A 20,106-nucleotide genomic window follows, 5' to 3' on the forward strand; every position below is an offset into this window, starting at 1 on the left:
TGTTAATGGAGTGATTATTCAGGTTATGACAAAGTTTCCCGATCGAGATCACTTATGAATCTTAAGGAAATTAAACTTCAGTTGCTACAGTTTCACCAAGCACATACTAGTGTTGGTGATAAACATTTACCAATAAAATCAGACTCATTTGTGCATCATATTAAATTTTAAAAAAAATGTATTATTTTTACGATCGTGAACCCCTTCCCCACCTTGTAAATAATTCAAATTAGTAGTTTTATTAAAGTCTAGCTAGCTACTTTACGTGAACCTTTTTCCTTGCAAGTTGCAAACAAGAAACAATTATGGAAATTGACACTAGTGCTGGTATATTTTAGTCTATTTAAGACCACTAGCAATAACAATATTCACAGCAAATTTCAAGCTCATTCCACTTTGGTAGTAATTAAGTCATGACTACTAATTATTCCTCTCAACCATTGTTAGATTCTCCCAAAACAAAATCCACCTCTTCTACTAAAGCTTTCTATGTTCTTCTTTCCTTAGCTGCCATTGTGGGCTCAGTTGGATTAATTTCAATCTGGGCCATAAATGGTACATCAATTTCCTTGACAACCCGTGTTTGTGATACAGCCCATCATCAGCCATCTTGCTTAGCCATGCTGTCTGAGGTTGCACCTGCTGGTGTGATGGACACAAAAACAGTTGATTTGTTACAGATGGTTTTGAATAAATCATCGTTAAAAATCCACGAGACGATCCATTTGGCGAGCAATGTGAATGGTCGGATCAATAATGGCCAGGAACAAGGAGCTCTAGAAGATTGTTTAGAGTTGATGGATTTGTCAAGGGATAGATTAATGGACTCCATGATGGGACTTGGGAACCTAACGGCCCAAGCCCATTTTGATGTTCATTCATGGCTAAGTAGCATTCTCACGAACCATGTTACTTGCATTGATGGGCTAAATGGCCAGGTCCGGTCTATTATGGAGCCTATGTTGAATGATTTGGTAGCAAGAGCAAGGACTTCCTTGGCCTTGATGGTTGCAATTGCACCACAAAAGAATATTGTAGCAACAGTTAGTGATGGATTGCCCTCATGGGTTAGTGCTAATGATAGAAGACTTTTGCAACTTTCAGCAAATGCAATAGCAGCCAATGTTGTAGTGGCTAAAGATGGTAGTGGAAAATACAAAACCGTAAAAGAAGCAGTTGCGTCTGCTCCAGATAATAGTAAGACTCGATATGTTATTTATGTCAAAAAAGGAACTTATAAAGAAAATATTGAGATAGGGAAAACTAAGAAGAATATAATGCTTGTGGGTGATGGCATGGATGCTACTATTATTACTGGCAACTTGAATGTTGTGGATGGTGCAACAACTTTCAACTCTGCAACTGTTGGTAAAATTGTTTTTTTCTCACATCATTTATGCAATATATATATATATATATATATATATATATATATTTTGGAGAATTGATGAAGTTTACTTTGGTTGTCTACGGTAGCGGCTCGAGCATATTAGTAGCCTCAAGCAAAAATCTTAAATTTGAATTATTAATAACTTAAATAATTGATTTCTTTTAGTTTTCAATTGATAATATAATTATTTTTATTTTAAATTATTTTTCATGGGATATAATATTCTAAATATGTCAAATTTCTTCTAATAATTTTTTCATTTTCATAAAAAGTTCACTTTTTCTACAAATAGTATTCAATATTTCTTAAAAAAAATAAATTATAACCTATTATTATAAAAAATGAAGCCCTTAAATTTAAACACTGTCGAGTCACCCCGTTAATATATTTTAAATGCAGCTGCTGTTGGGGATGGATTCATAGCCCAAGATATACAATTCCAAAACACAGCAGGGCCACAAAAGCACCAAGCAGTGGCCCTTCGTGTTGGAGCAGATCAATCCGTTATCAACCGCTGCAAAATGGATGCATTCCAGGACACTCTCTATACCCACACACTCCGTCAATTCTACAGAGACTGTTACATCACTGGCACTGTCGATTTCATATTCGGTAACGCAGCAGTTGTATTCCAAAACTCTAAACTGGCAGCACGAAAGCCCATGAGCGGACAGAAGAACATGGTTACGGCCCAAGGTCGTGAAGATCCAAACCAAAATACAGGAACTTCAATTCAAAATTGTGACATTATTCCTAGCTCGGACCTTGAGCCAGTGAAAGGGTCCGTGAAGACATATTTGGGCAGACCATGGAAGGCGTATTCACGGACCGTGTATATGCAGTCCAACATTGGAGACCATATTGATCCAGCAGGTTGGTCAGAATGGGACGGTGATTTTGCATTGAAAACACTGTATTATGGTGAGTACATGAACAAAGGAGCTGGTGCTGGAATTAGTAAGAGAGTAAACTGGCCTGGTTATCATAAAGCTTTAACTACATCTGAGGCCACAAAATTCACTGTGGGTCAGCTGATTCAAGGAGCAGCATGGTTAAAATCTACTGGCGTCGCTTACACTGAAGGACTCTGACAAACTTTTTTAATTTATTGATTTTAATTAAGGTTGTTTCTAGTAATGTACAAATGAGCTGTGGCTCTCCGGTGTGAACGCTATCAATCATCACTAATTGATCAAATTAGTAATAAACTTGACAGGTATTATTTTAATTAAACCTATATATAAGACTCTTTTTTATGTGTGTTGGTGGTTTCATTACAGTGATTGATTTTGAGTCACCGTGGATATTGCATCATATTAATTTTTTTTTTTAAAATGGCATATATTGTTATTGTCCAACTAGATCTTTAAAAAGTAATGTTACTGTCTTTTTAATTCAGTATTCATCTCCCACTTAATTTTTTTTTTGGCCAATGTACACTTCTTTTACAACGTCACATGATCTGAGAATGTGTCCTACAAATATACTCCATCTGAGAATGAGTCGTACAGTATATATCTACCATGTACAAATTACGATGTTTCTGACAAAGAAAGGAAACAAAATTTGGTACTTATGACATACTAGCATTAATTGAAGAGGCCATACGATCCCAAATCCCAATAATCATACATCCGCACATAAAAATTTAATAGCTCAATTAGTTAGACTAAGATTAAAAATTTAATAGCTCAATTGGTTAGATTCTCTAATTGAGAGTGTTGCATGTTGTTAGCATTGGAAACAACATATCCACAAGACAACACACATTTATAAAATCCCTTCATATGCTTTTAATTGACAAATTGTCGTTCTTTTAAAGTCAATTTAATTAATTTTCAAAGTTAAATTAGAATACATTAATTCAATATTACAAACAAAATATTTTAGATATTAAAAAATTATAAGAAAAGTACTATAAAGTGTAATTTTTTGTTTATTAATATGATGGAAAATAAATGTAAGTCAAAATTCTTATTGTTTGGCTCTAAAAAAAGAAACCATAACAATTAAAAGTAGATGAAGAGAATATATATCATGGATAGATTGTGGTTATTGATAGAATTGTGCTTGAATTTTCTTTTTATTCAAGAAAGTTTAACGTATAATAATTGTTGAAATATTATATGCATTTCTTTTTAACGAATATCACAAAAGAAGTCGTGCGTTAAAACTTTATAGCACAAAATCTGCATTTTGACATCAACAGCTGCAAAATATATTCGTACCAGGACACATAACGTCAATTCTACAAGGATTGTTACATAATTGGAACCGTCGATTTCATCTTTGAAGTGTATGAGAATCTCTACCCTTCCTTAATTTTAACTATCTATTTATAACATACTCAAACAACAATATACATATTGGATTCTTACATTGAGAATTATATAGATCCACAAGGTTGGCCCCATGGGATGGTGATTTGGGCTTGGACACATTGTACTATATATGGTGAGTACAAAAACAATGGGCCAGGTGCTAATACTAGCAAAAGAGAACGGAACGGAGCATTTTCTAGCTAAATAAAAAGGGTAAATCACATAAATATGTTATTAAATAAATATTAAATATTTATCATCTATGTCAATATAAATTTTATAACGAAATATAACGTTTTTTAATACAGTCGCTCGCCTCTTTCTCTGTCCTTTTCTCTTCTTCCTTAGCTTTTTTTTTTATTCTTCTACTTCTTTGTCTCTTTCTCTATAAAATTTTGTCTTCCTCTTCTTTTTTTTCTCTAAATCTTCTTCTTTTTTGAAACTTTCATTTAAATAACTATCCTCAAATTAGTTTTTGCCCATATTTTATTATTTTTACCAAAAAAAAAAAACACAATGAGAAAAGAAACAAAAAAATAAAAATTTTTACAAAATCATATTTTTAAGCTAAAAAATCAAATCTTTAAATTACAGGTGCAAGAGTTCATCATTGATGGTCATTATAAAACTTCAAATTTTGAATTCATCATTTGAAATTTACGAATTTGTGATTAGTCTGGATAGGTTGTTCTTAGTTCTTACAGATAATTGAATAAGAGGATTTGGTTAAGTTTATAATTGATTTTATGGGAAATATTAGATTTAAATTCGAAAAAGGTGAAGTTTATGAAAATACATCACAATTTTATTAAAGTTGTATTAGATATGTTTCAATGTTCTATTAAAATTGTATTAAAATCATGAACAATACAATTTATAATACATATTACAAACTTCACTCCTTTTTTAGTGATATCAACCAAAATAATTTAAATAACACACTTGTAATACATTATAGGATCGGCATAATACATATTGCAAACATCACTCATGTTTTTGAGATACAAATCAAAATAATTTATAACACACATATAATACATATTTTATTCATGAATACTACAAGTTTAATTCAATCTATAGATTATTATCTTGTCTTTCGTTAGTTACGTTTTTTCGTCTATTGTTAATATTCTCTTCTAATTCAACTTTATTGTTATGTAATACACTTTTGACACAATTTTTTTATTCATGTTGTAGTTTATAATTTATTACTATTAGATTACTTGTTTAATTCATTATTGACACAAGGTTAATTCACTCTAGAGATCATTGTCTGGTTTTTCATTAGTTACATTTTTTATTCATGCTTAATTCTCTTTTCTAATTCAACTTTTATATTTGTGTAATGCACTTTTAATACAAGTTAATTCATTTTGCAGTTTATTGGTTTGATTTGTTATAATTAAATTACTTGTTTAATTTATTATTAATATATACAAGTTTTACTCAGTTTATAAATCACATAATGCTCTTTTGTTTGCTATAGTTTGCATTCATGTTTGATTCGCTTCTACTTCAACTTTAACATGTGTGTAATATGTTTTTAGTTGAAGTTTAATTCATTTGGTAGTTTACTATGTATCTTCATTTGTTACTATCCAATTACTTGCGTCTAATTAATTATTGGAACAAGTTTTATTCAATCTACGAATCATTGAATACTCTTTCGTTTGGATACTTATTTAATTCATTATTGATACATGTTTAGTTCACTTTATAGATCATTGTGTGATCTTTTATTAGTTACGTTTTTTATTCATTCTTAATTATCTCTTCTAGCTCAACTTTAATATTTGTGTAATACACTTTTATATACAAGTTAAATTCATTTTGTAATTTATTGGTTGATTTGTTAAGATTGAACTACTTTTTTATTCATTATTGATACAAGTTTTATTCAATTTACGGATCAAAGAAGCTCTTTCATTTGCTACATTTGCATCCATGACTAATTCTCTTCTAATTCAACTTTAATATATGTGTAATAAATTTTTAAGTCAAACTTAATTCATCTTACAGTTCATTATGTCACTTTATTTTTATAATTATATTTCTTGTCTAATTAGTTATTATTACAAATTTTATTCAGTGAATCATTAAATATTCTATCAAAGAAAGTTGAAAGATAAAGACAAAGAAAAGGAAAAAGAGTAACAGTACCGAGAGGGAGAAAGAACAAGAAAAAAAGAAAAAAAGGTAGAAAGAATGAGACAGAGCGATAAATTTAAAAAAGCGAGAGAGTAAAAGAAGAAAAAAGCGAGAGAGAGAGAAATTCAATCAAATACATAATATTGTTATATATTGCTATAAATGGTAAATAATTAAAGAGTATATTTAAAATAAGTAATTATTTTTTAAAAGAAATCCATACAAGTAATTATCTCAAATATAAATATACAAAAATATATATACTAGTTTGTATCAAAGAATGTATTTTTATGTATATCATATGGTAATGATATACAAAAGATCTACATTTTCTTGGTTGTTATTTTGATTGTGCGATTACACCCGTAAAAAATTGCATTTGAAATGGAACGATTTTGAGCTATTAGGTAATTCTACCTCTCCCATACCCTATGTGTTGGACCGATCGATATCAGATCTTAAACTCAAAACTTTTTACTGATTACTAAGATACAATATAGATGTTTAACACTAATATTTACTTACCCAAATTTGAATTTTTGGACCTGCATAGGCTGATCTAATTGTGAAATCAGTTTAATTAGCAGGTAGAACTACCCAATAAATGTAGATTTTTACCTTTTACGTCAGATAATAAACTATCGGCAATTTTATTTCATCATTAGATATATATTTCACTCGACAAGTGCACATCAATATTCATTGACAGACGCACTTTGATCCTTAGATTTAAACGTTGTTTAATTAAAGAAAATTCTTCGCACAACGATAAAAATTATTATCGTATGATGAAAAAGATCTAAAAATAAATAAATAAATAAGGCATACCGCATGTACATAAATTAGTTCCAATTAATTAGTTATAACATTCCTTTCATATCTATAATCTACAGCTGCATCAAAATTTCCGATGTAACATCACGCAAAACTGATTTATTTTTAAATTTTAATAATCCAAAACTACTAACACGCAGAATAAAATTCTTGAATAATAATCTTTCAAGATTTGGACTACAAATTAAAAGCAGCAGCTGTCTGAAGGTGATCAACACATTTGTAATTGGAGCAATATGAAACTTCCACGATGCTGCATTAGAATTATTACATACAAACGTGGTTCCAACTTCCAATTATTGTTTTTTATATTTCATTCACTCTCCAAATTACACATTGCAATTAGGTGGGATTTTTGCTAGTAAAAATAAATAAATAAATTAGAGAACGCCACATGACTTGTGTAATGCTACAAATATATTAATTATCTAAAAGGAGAATGATTTCAACCAATTTGGATTAAACAATTTAAACTAAAGATTTAGATTCGATTATTTATTCTGATTTCTTACCTTTTAAAAAAAAAAAAAAAACCTGACAGTTGGTAAGAATACCGTTATTTGATAGTACTTAATTAAGGTATCTCAAATTCTAACTAATTAATTTTGTTCTAAACTAAAGAGACTCGTTAAAAGGAAGAAAAAAAAATGCGCCAATGAGAAAATAGAAGACTTGAACTATGTATCTTAATTAATAATTATGAAAAATAAAAAGTAAATTAAGGATAAGACTTTTATGATTAGCTGCAAGTGGATGGATTTAAATGCTACAAGCACGTATATATAAAAATCTCAAAATATTAAGAAAGAACTTTTGTAATTGAATTAGACTGCAATCCTATATTGTAGTATATATTTTTTTTTAAAAATCATATTAAAATTTAAAAGTCAACAAAATTACGATGTAAAATACTAGAATATGAGCAAACAGTAAAATGATTAATATATAGCTCCCATGAATACAGAAGGCATGCCATCAAGATCAACAATTTATTAATTATTATTATATTACTTTGTAAAAGATTTGGTTTTGATCACGAATAGTCTTTTAGGATTCCATCGAAATTAAAGAAATCTGATCCTAAACTAGAAAGAACGTAAATACAGAGTAAAATTATCAAAAATACCATTAGCATATATCTAATGTATAAGGAAAATAAACAATTAATCAACATAAATCTTAAAGTAGAAGAAAAGTAAGTATTGCAAAATATTTTCAAATATATTGTTAATATTCCCTTTCGTGAACACTTAATTGTTCTTAAATTTCTAGCCCTTCCATTACATATATATTATATTAATTAAAAATAATAATGTAAAATTTCTTTTCACACTGAAGAGAATTAAGTAGGTATGCATGCGCCTTAGGGCATGATTGAATTGACTTAGAAAAAAAGAATTAGTTTTTAAATAAATATTAAAAGTTAAATTAAATTAATTTTTAAGTTAAAAAATAAAAAGTAGAGGAAGACCTACTTTTGATTTTAAACTTATTTTAAGTCATTTGAAACTTTTTTTTAAGTCAGTTTGATTTTGCCAAACACTTCTCAACTTATTTTATGTCATTATCGATTTATTTCAATTTATTTTTATATTTGTCAAATATTTTCAGGAGTCAGAAACTGACTTAAAAGTAGGTTGAATCAACTTTAAGCCAATCTAAACACCCTCTTATATTATCGTAGAAATATAATTTATACATTCATTAACTCCTAAAAACGTAATAAAATGTTATTTATTATCACTCTTATTTTCATCTTTAATATTTAATATTGTTACTTTGAACTTTATTTCTTAACAAGAAGACATCTTCTTTTTCATAAATCCTAATAAATACTCTCAAATTAAAGTAGATCCTAAGTGAGATGGAAGGTAAATACTACAACTATTATAAAATGTTCAAAAAACTAAAAAAATTATCTTTTATAATTAACATGGATTTCAAAGTTTTAAAAATAGTTATCTATCACAAAAAAAAAATGAGGAGGAAAGGAAATATGTATTGCTATTGTAAAAGCACAGAGCGTTTTAAAGAAATATTATTTGTCTTTTAAATCTTATTCAAGCATATTTAAAATTAGATAATTTTATTATCACGCATAACACTAATGATATATGTATACACTTTATATCATAAAATTTGAATGTCTAAATGACATGCATGGTGAAATTTTATATTTTAGATATTATCGATATATTTAGTTTTAAAAAAATAAAAAGATAGTAAACAAGAATTACTGTGTTATTTAATTTTGAGAAAAGAATTTTAAATTTGATAGGGAAAGGATTGATGTGGGGATGGGTGAAGAAATAGTAGTGGATGTGGCTAGAAAAGACTTGGTGGGAGGAGTGGAGGGTGGTTAGGTAGCATATGGGATTGAGTTCCATGAAGAAAGATATGTTTATACCATTCCAATCCCTACAATTAACCAAACTATACATTTTCTGATGCTGAAATTTTATCTACCTAACCACTCCCAATACTATCAAGACAAAAATAAATAAATAAAAGCTCATACTCACGTTTGTTTTAACTTAAAAAAAAAATACTCTCTTCGTTTAAATAAGAATGTCTCTATTTCCTTTTTAATTTATTTCAAAAAGAATGTTTTCTTTCTTCTTTTAGCAATATTTTAACTTTAATTTTTCACGTGACATGTTTAAAACCATATAATTAAAGGGCGTTTTGGTACATTTGACATAACTTTAATGTAGAACCACAAAATTAAAGAATCTTCATTCTTTTCTTAAACTTCGTTCCAAGTCAAACTAGACCATTCATTTTTAAACGGAGGGAGTACTTTCCTCTGTCCTATTTTACATGACACCATTTTCTTTTTGGTCAGTCCAAAAAAAAAATGCCACATTTCCTTATATGGTAAGTATTTAAAGGTACAATTTCACTTCTTTTATCCTTGTTGGTCCCACTCAATTTTAAAAATAATACTCTAACACATTTATGAAAAGAGAGAAAAATGAGTTTATTTTTTTAAGGACAATTTGATAAACATTTTAAAATTTTCATTATTTCTTAAATTTGTATCCTGTCAAATGTTACCACATAAAATGGAAATGAGGGAATAATTTTAAGAAAGTTAAATTTTAATAACTTTTAAATTAAAAAAAAAAAGTCATTGTAAATTTATTTTAAATTGTTTTTAACTTTATCAAACACACCAACATTAGCACGTTTTTTAGGAAAAATTATATATAATGGCAAATTAATAAATCAAATTAAATGTTATAATCATACGTTAATTTAATTATACCATGTAGCAAATTGTTTGTCAATCACCTCTCTTCCTCAAACTCTAGCTTGCCACTCTCCCTCTCTCGCTCCATCTCTTGCTCTCTCTCTCACTTTTATATAAACATAAGTATATAAAATGTGTTTCTGTTTGTATAAAGCGAGAAAAATTTGTATATATACATATATTGTCGTTCCCATATCTCGCTCGTTACTCTCCCAGATCTCGCTCGTCACCCTCGCCTTTATCGTTTATACAAACAAAAAGGAAATGTACAAATTGTATTTCTATTTGTATAAAGTGAGAGAAAATTGTATATATACTTTCAACTACATATATCTTCGTCCTTTACACTTGTAATTATACAATACAAATATTTCTCTGCCCAATTTTCGTTTATCTTTCTCTCTTCCCTCGTTTTATACATACACAAATTATATAATGGATTTGTATAAAATTACTTTCTTTTGTATATGTAGAGCGAATTATACAATTGATTTTTTTGTATATGTATAGCAGATTATACATATTTATGGTTTTTATGGAGCACAATTATGCAAACTTTGTTATAACATACAAATATAAATTTTGTATTTGATATATGTAAAAGTTGCTCTTCCTTTTAAGCCAAATCTTAGGGTCTCAATCTCTCCTCTCTTTTTATCTTCGAAATTTGGGATTTTGAATTATTTTTTTATAAAATTTAATTTCAACAATTTACAAATAATTCAAAAATAAATAAATTAATTTCAACAATTTTCAATATATTTGTAGTTATGTACTAGAAAAGAAAATGACAGGACTCCGCGATTTACTCTTTCAACTACAATGCCACCTATACGCCAACAAAACATTTACAACACTACTTATAAACAATAATCCATTAAATGTCATTTATTTAATTTATGATGCAGTAGTGGAGTATATATCTTATTATTTTCCATTTTTAATTATGAAAGCTAATTCAGTGGGATATCCCATTTCTTAAATTCGTTGCTATTTTTATATTGTGATTATTATTGGAATTAATTATATTATTTGGTCCCTTGATTATTGATAAATCATGTTTTTAATCCTCATTATATTTTACAAAGCATAGTTCAACCTTTAATTACCTGAAATGTGCCCTTTTTGGTCTATGTATATATAAAAAATTTGTGTTATTTTTTGAACTATATTATGGAGTAACAATATAAATTTAATATAATACACACATAATTTAGTCATTTAAGACTTAATAGTTCCTTATACTTCTACCAATGAAAAGAATGCAATATGGAATATAAGGTTATATATCCATAATTGAATGTTTTTTAATACTTAATAAGTTGTTAAATTTTGTAAAGATTTACAATTAGAAGAGTGAAAAGTGCATATGGATTAATTGAAGTATACGTAACAATTAATTGAAGGTTAAATGTGGTAAATCTACCGGGAAGACCAATATCATAATTTGTTGATATTTGAGAGAATAAAAGTGTCATTTTCCCTATTATTTCTGAATATGAATTACACCCCACCCCACCCCACCCCCCAAACCCCCCCTTTGTAGTCTCAATGTTCTTTGTAAAAATACTAACCTCAACCCCTTTCTTTTTTTGTGAGGTTTTCGTGGTTGTCCACCTCTAACTTTCTCTCTTCTCCTAATTCTTCTTCAACTCTCTATTTTTGTACCATTTCCCCATTTTTTTCTTTCTTTCCAATTTTCATTTCTCACGTTTCCCTCTTTGGCCTCTTTTCTTGATTTCAAACTTTTTTTTTTTTTGCATGGTTGGTTTCTTGGTTATTACATTTTTATTATGTCTAGATTACTTGAAGAAAGATGATGGGCAATGCAGCAGTAAGTTGAGGAAAAGTAGTAACCCTTTCTTTTCTATCAGATTTTATCAAGAAAGGTATTCTACTCAACCCCCAACACAAAAAAAAATAAAAAAGATTCAATCTTTATATCATGCAATTTCTGTCTGTATGTTGAGAAGGGTAATTAAAGGTCAAATTTTTATTTTTGTGTTTGCATTTTTTTTTTTTTGGTTTAGGCAAAGGAATTGGTTCTTCACATTTAAGTGCTGCTGCTACTTCTATCTGTATTCTGATTCATCTCTGAGCAGAGGGTGTTTGTTGTATTGGGGTTTTACATACTCTTCTATGGGAACCAAAATGAAGGGGATCTACAAATACATTTCTAATATTTTTGGTAATTCCCTTTTTTCCCTTTAGCCCCATATCCCTATTTCAGTTTTTGAGTTTATTTTTTGATTGTGATTACTTACAGTTGTGAAGGAGAGGGAGATAGAAATTGGATTTCCAACTGATGTTAAGCATGTGGCACATATTGGTTGGGATGGACAATCAGGCAATGCACCTAGTTGGGTATGTTTTTAGTTTCTTTGGTCCACATATTTGTATTTGCCCTTTTCTCAATTCATCATTTTATTTTCATATACCTAATACTTTTGTTTGTTTGTTTGGTTCTTTTTGGAACTTTATAGATGAATGAATTCAAGACTGGGCCTGATTTTGCAGCAACTTCTATTGGTAATTCTGGTTCTGCACATTCTCCATGGGCATCACAAGGTTAATATTTTGCCTCTAAAAAACTCTCCTTTTCCCTCTTGTGTGCTCCTTTCACTACCAACTGTCATGTGACAAGCCAAGAATAATGACTAAAGATGTGTTGCATATTATTGAATAGTTGGAATCATTTGGAATGAATCAAGAAAACAAAGCAAGTGTCTGATATGTTGCTTTAAAACATGTGCAGTGTCTGTAATCAGACAATGTGTCAATGGCTGTAGGGTTTTGTCACGGGTTGAGATGTTGATTGAAATATGATAAACTTGTCCTATGTTTTGTACAAATGTATAGAAAAATCTGTTAAAATGGACAGGACAATTCTTTTATTTGTTTTATAGTTTTCGTCTTGTTTTGTTTTTCTTTGAAGGGTGTGTATCTTCTAGGAGAATTCAAATTTACATTTTTAAATGCATGAGATTTCCGTATGACATATTCTCAAGTGTTATTTGAAATGAACCAAAAATAAGGTTGAAATGAAATGTGACTGCAGTTTGTGTTTGTAATCCAAATTATATTAGGTAAATCTGAGTTGGTGCAAAAAGTTAAAGCTTGTGAAAATGAATTTACATAGGGCTAAAGTCCTCAATCCAAAGGGACCCAAAGATTCTTTGCCTCAAACCAGGGAAAGCTTTGGACTTATCTGTCACAGAAAGGTCTTTAACTTGGCACCAGAAAGGGACAGTTTTTGATGTGCTTTTCTAAAATTAATCTTGGCTGTTAGGCAAATATTGTCTAGTACCAATGACACTAATATAGTAATTTCATAACATCTAGATTACCAAAGAATCTTCTGTGTAAAGGTTAGAAAGGAATATATATCTTGTAAATTATTCTTTGAGTCGGAATCATTCAATTGTTCTAGCATTTCACTCAATTAAGTTTTATCTTAGTTCTCTTTGAAGCTAAGCTAATCGAAGTTTCATAAAATATTCTGTGTTTGTCTCTTGGATAAGAAAGCAAGCAACTAGTGTGACAAAGATTTACGGCTCAAGCCTTTAGATACCATTATGCATTATCACTTATTTTGACTAGTGACGTTCAGCATAAAAAATGTTCAGGGGAGTGCAAGTTTCTTGTTTTTTCTTGAATGATATTTGGTTGCATTGCTCTCAGTTTATATATTTGAGTGGGACCTATTTTCAAAATCTTTTGATATTCTACTTGAAGTGGTTCATGAATTGAATATTTAAGTTTCATGTAATGTACTGATATTTCTAATGCCAACTTTGGAACTTCTTGATATGAGTTGATTCACAAACAAGCTGCAAGTTTGTCATACAAGATGTATCGATCCTGATTTTCTGTAGATACTTACTTTATGGTTCTTATCCATCTTTTTGACAGATTACACAGAGTCAATGAGACAGCAACAATCATCTGATCTTTACAGGGACGTAACACCTACAGTGGGTCCTAAGAAACAAAAGCGGAGGAAGGCCAAGTCGACATCCTCTCCCAGGTCTGCTTCATCATCCTCGTCAAGATCATCACGAGCAGAAAAATCCAAGACTAAATTTGTCGAAGGCAATGCTAAACCACTTAACATAGAGGTGGCTTAATGGTACAAACTTGCAGCTTAAATTGCTGAGAATTCTGTCATTGCTTAGCTATTGAAGTTGTTCATAGTCCTCATGGAAGTATCTATCCACGAGAAAGATGAGGACGGTATAGAAACTTGAGTAGATGTAGAGAGTGTTACACTGCAAATGTGATAAAACTAATATGGAAGAAACCTAAAGAAGTAGTAGGAGGACTTAGAGATGTGAAAACACAAGGTGAAAAACTTAAAAAAAAATTCAAAACCAGGACAATGTTTTGGGAGAATTATAAATTCTTTTCCTTTATTTCTTCTATTTATTTTTCTCTTAGTTTTATGGTTCCTCTTCTTGGAACTACAACGAGGAAGGATCGTGTAAAGAGTTGAATCGTTTAGTCTATTGGTTGAAGATTGTACTAATGCTAATTATTTGATTTGAACAATCTCCAGGGATTCTCTCATACTCCTTGTTTTCCTCAGTTTCATTATATGTAGATATTGGTATTCTTTTTTGTGTATAAGGTATTGTTACTGTTTGGAATTCAATGTCTCCTTGCACTTCATGTCCCTAACAATATGGCCTGTTATTTATGTTTCTTTTATCGAAAACTTGAGCTGGAAAAGGGGTAATAAAACCATGATTTTTGGACATTGATTCAAAATTTATTATTTCATGAATTCAATAACAACAGAATCAATGCTGCTAAAGGATCTAAGGGCAAAATGGTCAAGTAATTTATAACCAAAATTCCCTACAACAGAACATAATTATTGAAAAATAAAAAGTAAAAAAGATTGAATAACCGTTGGTAGTTTGGTCCCCGCCATTTCAGTCGTAGCTTACATGGAGGAAATAATTTTCATCTGAATTCTGACTAAGTCTTCACTTAATTCAAGATTATCATACCAAATGTCTTCTTTTTTTCACCAAATCTTGAAATCCAATTGACACTTTATAAAATTTGTAGAAAATAATGAAGATGTTCTCAAAATCCATGATCTTTTACATACTCTTGTTTTCTGTCAATATTAAGGCACAGGATTATGATGGTAAATTACCACCTGCAGAAAATAATTGCAATGGTATTTTTTTATCCTATGTATTCATCTCTAGGACGAAAGAGCTTCCACATGTAAAAAATGCAACTGCACAAGCTTGGGCCTTTAAGGCTACAGCAACAGTACTTAATGCAGGCATATATGAGCTCAAGAACTGGAAAATCTTCATCGGGTTTCAAAATCGCGAGCTTTTAGTCTCAGCTAGTAATGCTGTTTTATTAAGTGGTGATGATTTTCCAGCTCCTGTTGGAAATGGAACTTACCTAGCTGGCTATCCTCAGACAGATTTGAAAACTTCGATTGATACTGCTGGTGATGTTAAGAAGATCCAAGCAGAGATTGAGTTAACAGGTACACAATTTGGAATCAAGCCACCAGGTTATCCCATGCCTAAAACTATTAAACTTTTCAATGATGGATACAAATGTCCAGCAGTAAAACGCAAAGGTAAGTGTGTAAATCAGCTACATTTTTGTCGCGTATCTTGATTGAATTCTGAATCTTTGTTTTCGTTTATTGTGTGACAGCAACAAAAATGCATGTCTGCTGCTTGAAAGATCCAAAATTTAAGGTTAAAAATTTCACAACCAAGTTTTTCCCACGGCAAAATGGTGATCTTTTGATCTCTTATGATGTTATGCAAGCCTATACGAATAACTATCAAGCACAAGTGACCATACAAAATAGTAATCCTCTGGGACGCCTTGATCAGTGGAATTTAACTTGGGAATGGATGAGAGGGGAGTTCATATACTCGATGAGGGGTGCATACACTCGCAAGAAAGACTATTCGAATTGTGTCTATGGTGCTGCAGGACAGTACTATAAAGACTTTGATTTTTCTAAAGTTTTGAACTGTGAAAAGAAGCCTACCATAGCTGATTTGCCTCGAGAAAGAGCTCAAGATAAAGATGTAGGTATGTTGCCATTCTGCTGCAGGAATGGCAGCATCATGCCCACTGTAATGGATGCAACCAACTCAAAGTCTGTGTTTCAATTACAAGTCTATAAGCTTCCACCAGATTTGAATCTAACAGCTCTTTACCCTCCCGAAAGATGGAAAATAGTAGGTCTTCTTAATCCGGATTATAAATGTGGACAAGCCTTAAGAGTAGATGACGCACAATTCTTGGATCCAACTGGACTTCATGCTACTGTAACAGCTATTGCAAGTTGGCAAATAGTCTGCAATATCACAAAGCCAAAAGATAAAGCGAATCGGTGCTGTGTTTCATACAGTGCCTATTACAATGATTCTGCAATCCCCTGCAACACTTGTGCATGTGGTTGTGACAATTCTGCCAAATGCAGTCAACATGCACCAGGACTGCTTCTTCCTCCAGAAGCACTTCTGGTGCCATTCGCAAACAGAAGAGAGAAATCCTTGTATTGGGCTAAACTAAAGCACTATCGTGTCCCTAAGCAGTTACCTTGTGGCGACAACTGTGGGGTTACCATAAACTGGCATATTGATTCAAACTACAAATCAGGATGGACTGCTCGGATTACTCTATTCAATTGGGGAGCACTTAATTTCGTGGACTGGTTCGTTGGCATCCAGTTCAAGAAAACAGGTTCAGGCTTTGCACAAGCTTTTTCTTTCAATGGAACTTTGCTTCGAAACATTAATGACACAATTTTCTTGAAAGGACTACCTGGTTTAAATTACTTGATGGCAGAAGTTGATGGACCAAAACCTGGAGACCCTAGAGTACCCGGAAAGCAACAATCTGTCCTTAGATTTAATAAGAAACACTTAAAAGGTATTGATATATTAAAGGGGGATGGATTTCCAACAAAGTTGCTATTCAATGGAGAAGAATGTGCACTTCCCACACATCTTTTAGCAGCAGATGGAAGAAAATGGCATGCAAAATCTTGGGTAATCGCGATGATCACATTGTTAACCTTCTTGCTGATGCTAAAAGACCTGCAATGATTGAAAGGTGATGATGTTTTTGGCTTGTACATTTCAAGTAAATGGAAGGAAATTCTCAAGTGAAACATATAGTTGACACTCTGCCAGGGGAAGTTTCCGTTACTAACCTCACATTAGTATAGCACCATCTCCAGATATGATTAATGGATTGATATTCTCAGCATTAAACACACATGAATCGCGTTTTGCAGAATGATTCTTCTGGCTGCGCGCTGCAAATTAATGCACATTGAAGCTCATTAAAGCACCAAAAGACTGCAAAACAAAACAAAAAAAAAAGAGTGGTTTCATCCAAGAACATGGTCTTATTTGTACCAAATTTGAAGGATCATAAGCAGGGATATGGCTTTCTTGGTACCCTTAAAAGTGAAAGTATGCAGTTTGTAAGATAAGCTCCATTGATCATGTGCATTTTCCAGATTGTGTGAACAATACTTTCTATTTCATGGCAAAGGGAAAACTCTTTAGGATTACAATTGTTGTGTTGTTGATCTCGTGGCGGTGTTTTATGCTTTTAGATAGACACAATGGCCAGGGAAAACCTTACCCGCGCCTAGTGTTTGCACCAGACACATGTATCTTACATATAACCTTAACTTTATCATATGTGATACGTATTTGCACTTTAAATTTGTGATTTCTATGATTAATTGTCTGATTTGGTGCAAACAGTGAAGGTGGATAAGTCTATTTATTTTGAACAAGTTGTATTGTTGCACTAGTAAATTTGTTATACATGGAAACAAGAGCACAAAGAAGATGTAGATTAAAAGTTTCTAATTAATGTTATCATCTCACCCCATTAGTATTACAACGACAAAGCAGAAACAGAGAGCCAAAGATCAGAACACAGCTGAAGAGCTTTTTAACACAATCTATATGTTAAATCATCAATCAAATTAGTATTAAAAACCACAAAAACATTCAAAAGAATAGTATAATTACTTGGTTCATCATCAATCAAAATAAGTACGTATTAAAAAAAAAAAAAAGAAGCAAAAGAATAATTGTTTGAATGCAGTTATAGAATTTGAAGAATTAGTCATATCATATTTCAATGCAGAAATCGAGATCATTGAGACAAGTCAAACTTTTTTTTAAAAAAATAATTTGTTAATTGGACTTTTGTAATTATCAGAAAAAGCTATATCTGAAAAATTTCATAGTAACAAATAAGTGTTATGACACTCGCACTTCAAATATTCTAACAAGACATAATTTATTTATTTTATTTAATATCCTTTACTTTATCTTTTGATATTCTATTTTTTCTTTGTAATAGTGTAAGCTTATTTTTCATTTGTTGGAGCATAGCATTATCAAATAATGAGAAATAATACAATTTATTTAAATATTATATTTATCAAAATAATATACTTACATAATATATCATGAAACTATATGGAATAGTCACCCAAACAAGTTGTAAGTCAATATGTAACAACCCTAACATGCATGGTAGGCATTGGCTTTTATATAATAGTTGTAGTGCATGATGTATACATATATTATAACACCACAAACTGATTTTTCTGTCTATAATAATATAAAAATAAAAATTATGAACTAGAAGCACAAGATGTATGCGCCCTATTGCACATACCTTCATGTCAGGAAATCTTTCCGAGAATATATTTTTTAATCAGCAAGTTGGATAAAAAATTACCATTATTAAAAAAAATATTTGTCATATTTTAGGGTATGATTAGCATGGAGGAAAAATATTTTCCAATTTTTTTTGACGTGTTTACGGGATGATTTAAATATTTTTCTAAAAAGATAAGTTTTTTGCAAATAAGGAAAATTATTTGTTTGGTAAAACTAAAAAAAATAAGTTTCATAAATAGACTTCCAAGCTCGAAAGGATTGCTTCCTTTCCGCTCTAAATGACTCGTAACTCCACCCCTTGACCATCTCACCTCGACATTTTTTCTTTCTTTCTTGAAGGTGATTTTAAAACAAAACTGATTTTAATGCCACATTTTCAAACTCAAAATGGGGGGAACTTTAATTTGAAGGTGACTTGCATACATTTCTCCGTTGAACATGTGTTGATAGACATCTACTACAACTAATTATTTTAATGTATTCTGTCATTAAACTTCATTATAACATTTATTAGCCACCATATATATAGCTATTCTTATCTAACAATGTTTCTTTCACACACAATTAATACAAAGTAATAAAGAGAATTGGACACCAATTAATCCTGAGGCTACCTAATCAGTACTTGAACTCATACATGATGGTCTTTGTTGCGTTTTCGTAACCTTCTAGTCACTTACCTCCGTTTACTTTTATTTGTCATGTTTGATTCATTTACTAGAAACCAATTTAGCTAATTGTTTAAATTAAATTGAGATATTGTAAAACGATAAAGAAAAATATCACAAATCGCAATTAGTATCCAAATTTATACACGCGCACAAACGGTTTATACCTTCATTTTTTTAGTTGCATGTACAGTTAATTTTGGCTATTTTTTCTATGTAAAATTCATTTGTGATAATGATACCAAACAAATATAATAATGATAATACTGACGCTTAGGTTAATAAGCTTTTATAGCACGTACCGTTCTAGATATGGAAATTTAATATTTGGAGAGCATTAAAATCTAAGCTATATATATATATATATATTTATATATATTGCAGCATAAGTAGAGTATGGTCCAATTTCAGTTATGATGATATATTCGTTGCATTAATGCATTGAGAAACTCCTGCAAAAAATTGTTTGCTCAGTAATCGTAAACTTTATTATTATTAATACGAACTAAATTCATATATTTGGAAACACGTGATATTATTTCATACTGACCTATTCAAACAAGTCCTTATTTGGTAAAAACTCATAGCTATTCTAGCAATTAGTCAACCAAGAATGAGATATATTTTCTCAAAGTCTCAATTTACATGGCCTAGTCAACATTTTGATATTCAATTTTAAACGTATATAGTAAATTTAGAGATAAATGGTTTTATTTTTTCGAAATAATATTCACATATATATACATATATGTATTTGTTAGGAAGATTTTATAAGAGTTAG

General features: G+C 30.4%; 3 protein-coding genes across 3 annotated transcripts; all 3 read left to right on the forward strand.

The window, feature by feature from the left end:
- The first annotated feature begins 364 nt into the window (after positions 1 to 364).
- On the forward strand, positions 365 to 2,627 carry LOC107008998 (pectinesterase-like). Its single transcript, XM_015208241.2, has 2 exons — positions 365 to 1,368; positions 1,790 to 2,627. The coding sequence occupies exons 1-2, from the start codon at positions 414 to 416 to the stop codon at positions 2,479 to 2,481; spliced, it is 1,647 nt and encodes a 548-aa protein (XP_015063727.1). The 5' UTR covers positions 365 to 413; the 3' UTR covers positions 2,482 to 2,627.
- Positions 2,628 to 11,503: 8,876 nt separating this feature from the next.
- Positions 11,504 to 14,514, forward strand: LOC107008922 (CRIB domain-containing protein RIC10-like). The gene is made up of 5 exons (XM_015208136.2): positions 11,504 to 11,835; positions 11,977 to 12,134; positions 12,213 to 12,310; positions 12,430 to 12,514; positions 13,859 to 14,514. Exons 1-5 carry the CDS (start codon positions 11,708 to 11,710, stop codon positions 14,071 to 14,073), a joined length of 684 nt encoding a protein of 227 aa, XP_015063622.1. The 5' UTR covers positions 11,504 to 11,707; the 3' UTR covers positions 14,074 to 14,514.
- Positions 14,515 to 14,675: 161 nt separating this feature from the next.
- LOC107010101 (COBRA-like protein 10) lies at positions 14,676 to 17,679 on the forward strand. The gene is made up of 2 exons (XM_027915095.1): positions 14,676 to 15,563; positions 15,638 to 17,679. The coding sequence occupies exons 1-2, from the start codon at positions 15,026 to 15,028 to the stop codon at positions 17,047 to 17,049; spliced, it is 1,950 nt and encodes a 649-aa protein (XP_027770896.1). The 5' UTR covers positions 14,676 to 15,025; the 3' UTR covers positions 17,050 to 17,679.
- The last annotated feature ends 2,427 nt before the right edge of the window (positions 17,680 to 20,106 follow it).

The sequence above is a fragment of the Solanum pennellii genome, chromosome 2, assembly GCF_001406875.1.
Source record: "Solanum pennellii chromosome 2, SPENNV200".
NCBI lineage: Eukaryota > Viridiplantae > Streptophyta > Magnoliopsida > Solanales > Solanaceae > Solanum > Solanum pennellii.

Coding starts and splice junctions, on each gene's coding strand:
- LOC107008998 (XM_015208241.2), top strand. CDS start 414: ATGACTACTAATTATTCCTCTCAACCATTGTTAGATTCTCCCAAAACA. Junction 1,369..1,789: donor TTTCAACTCTGCAACTGTTG/GTAAAATTGTTT, acceptor TTTTAAATGCAG/CTGCTGTTGGGGATGGATTC.
- LOC107008922 (XM_015208136.2), top strand. CDS start 11,708: ATGGTTGGTTTCTTGGTTATTACATTTTTATTATGTCTAGATTACTTG. Junction 12,135..12,212: donor ATACATTTCTAATATTTTTG/GTAATTCCCTTT, acceptor GATTACTTACAG/TTGTGAAGGAGAGGGAGATA. Junction 12,311..12,429: donor CAGGCAATGCACCTAGTTGG/GTATGTTTTTAG, acceptor GGAACTTTATAG/ATGAATGAATTCAAGACTGG.
- LOC107010101 (XM_027915095.1), top strand. CDS start 15,026: ATGAAGATGTTCTCAAAATCCATGATCTTTTACATACTCTTGTTTTCT. Junction 15,564..15,637: donor AGTAAAACGCAAAGGTAAGT/GTGTAAATCAGC, acceptor ATTGTGTGACAG/CAACAAAAATGCATGTCTGC.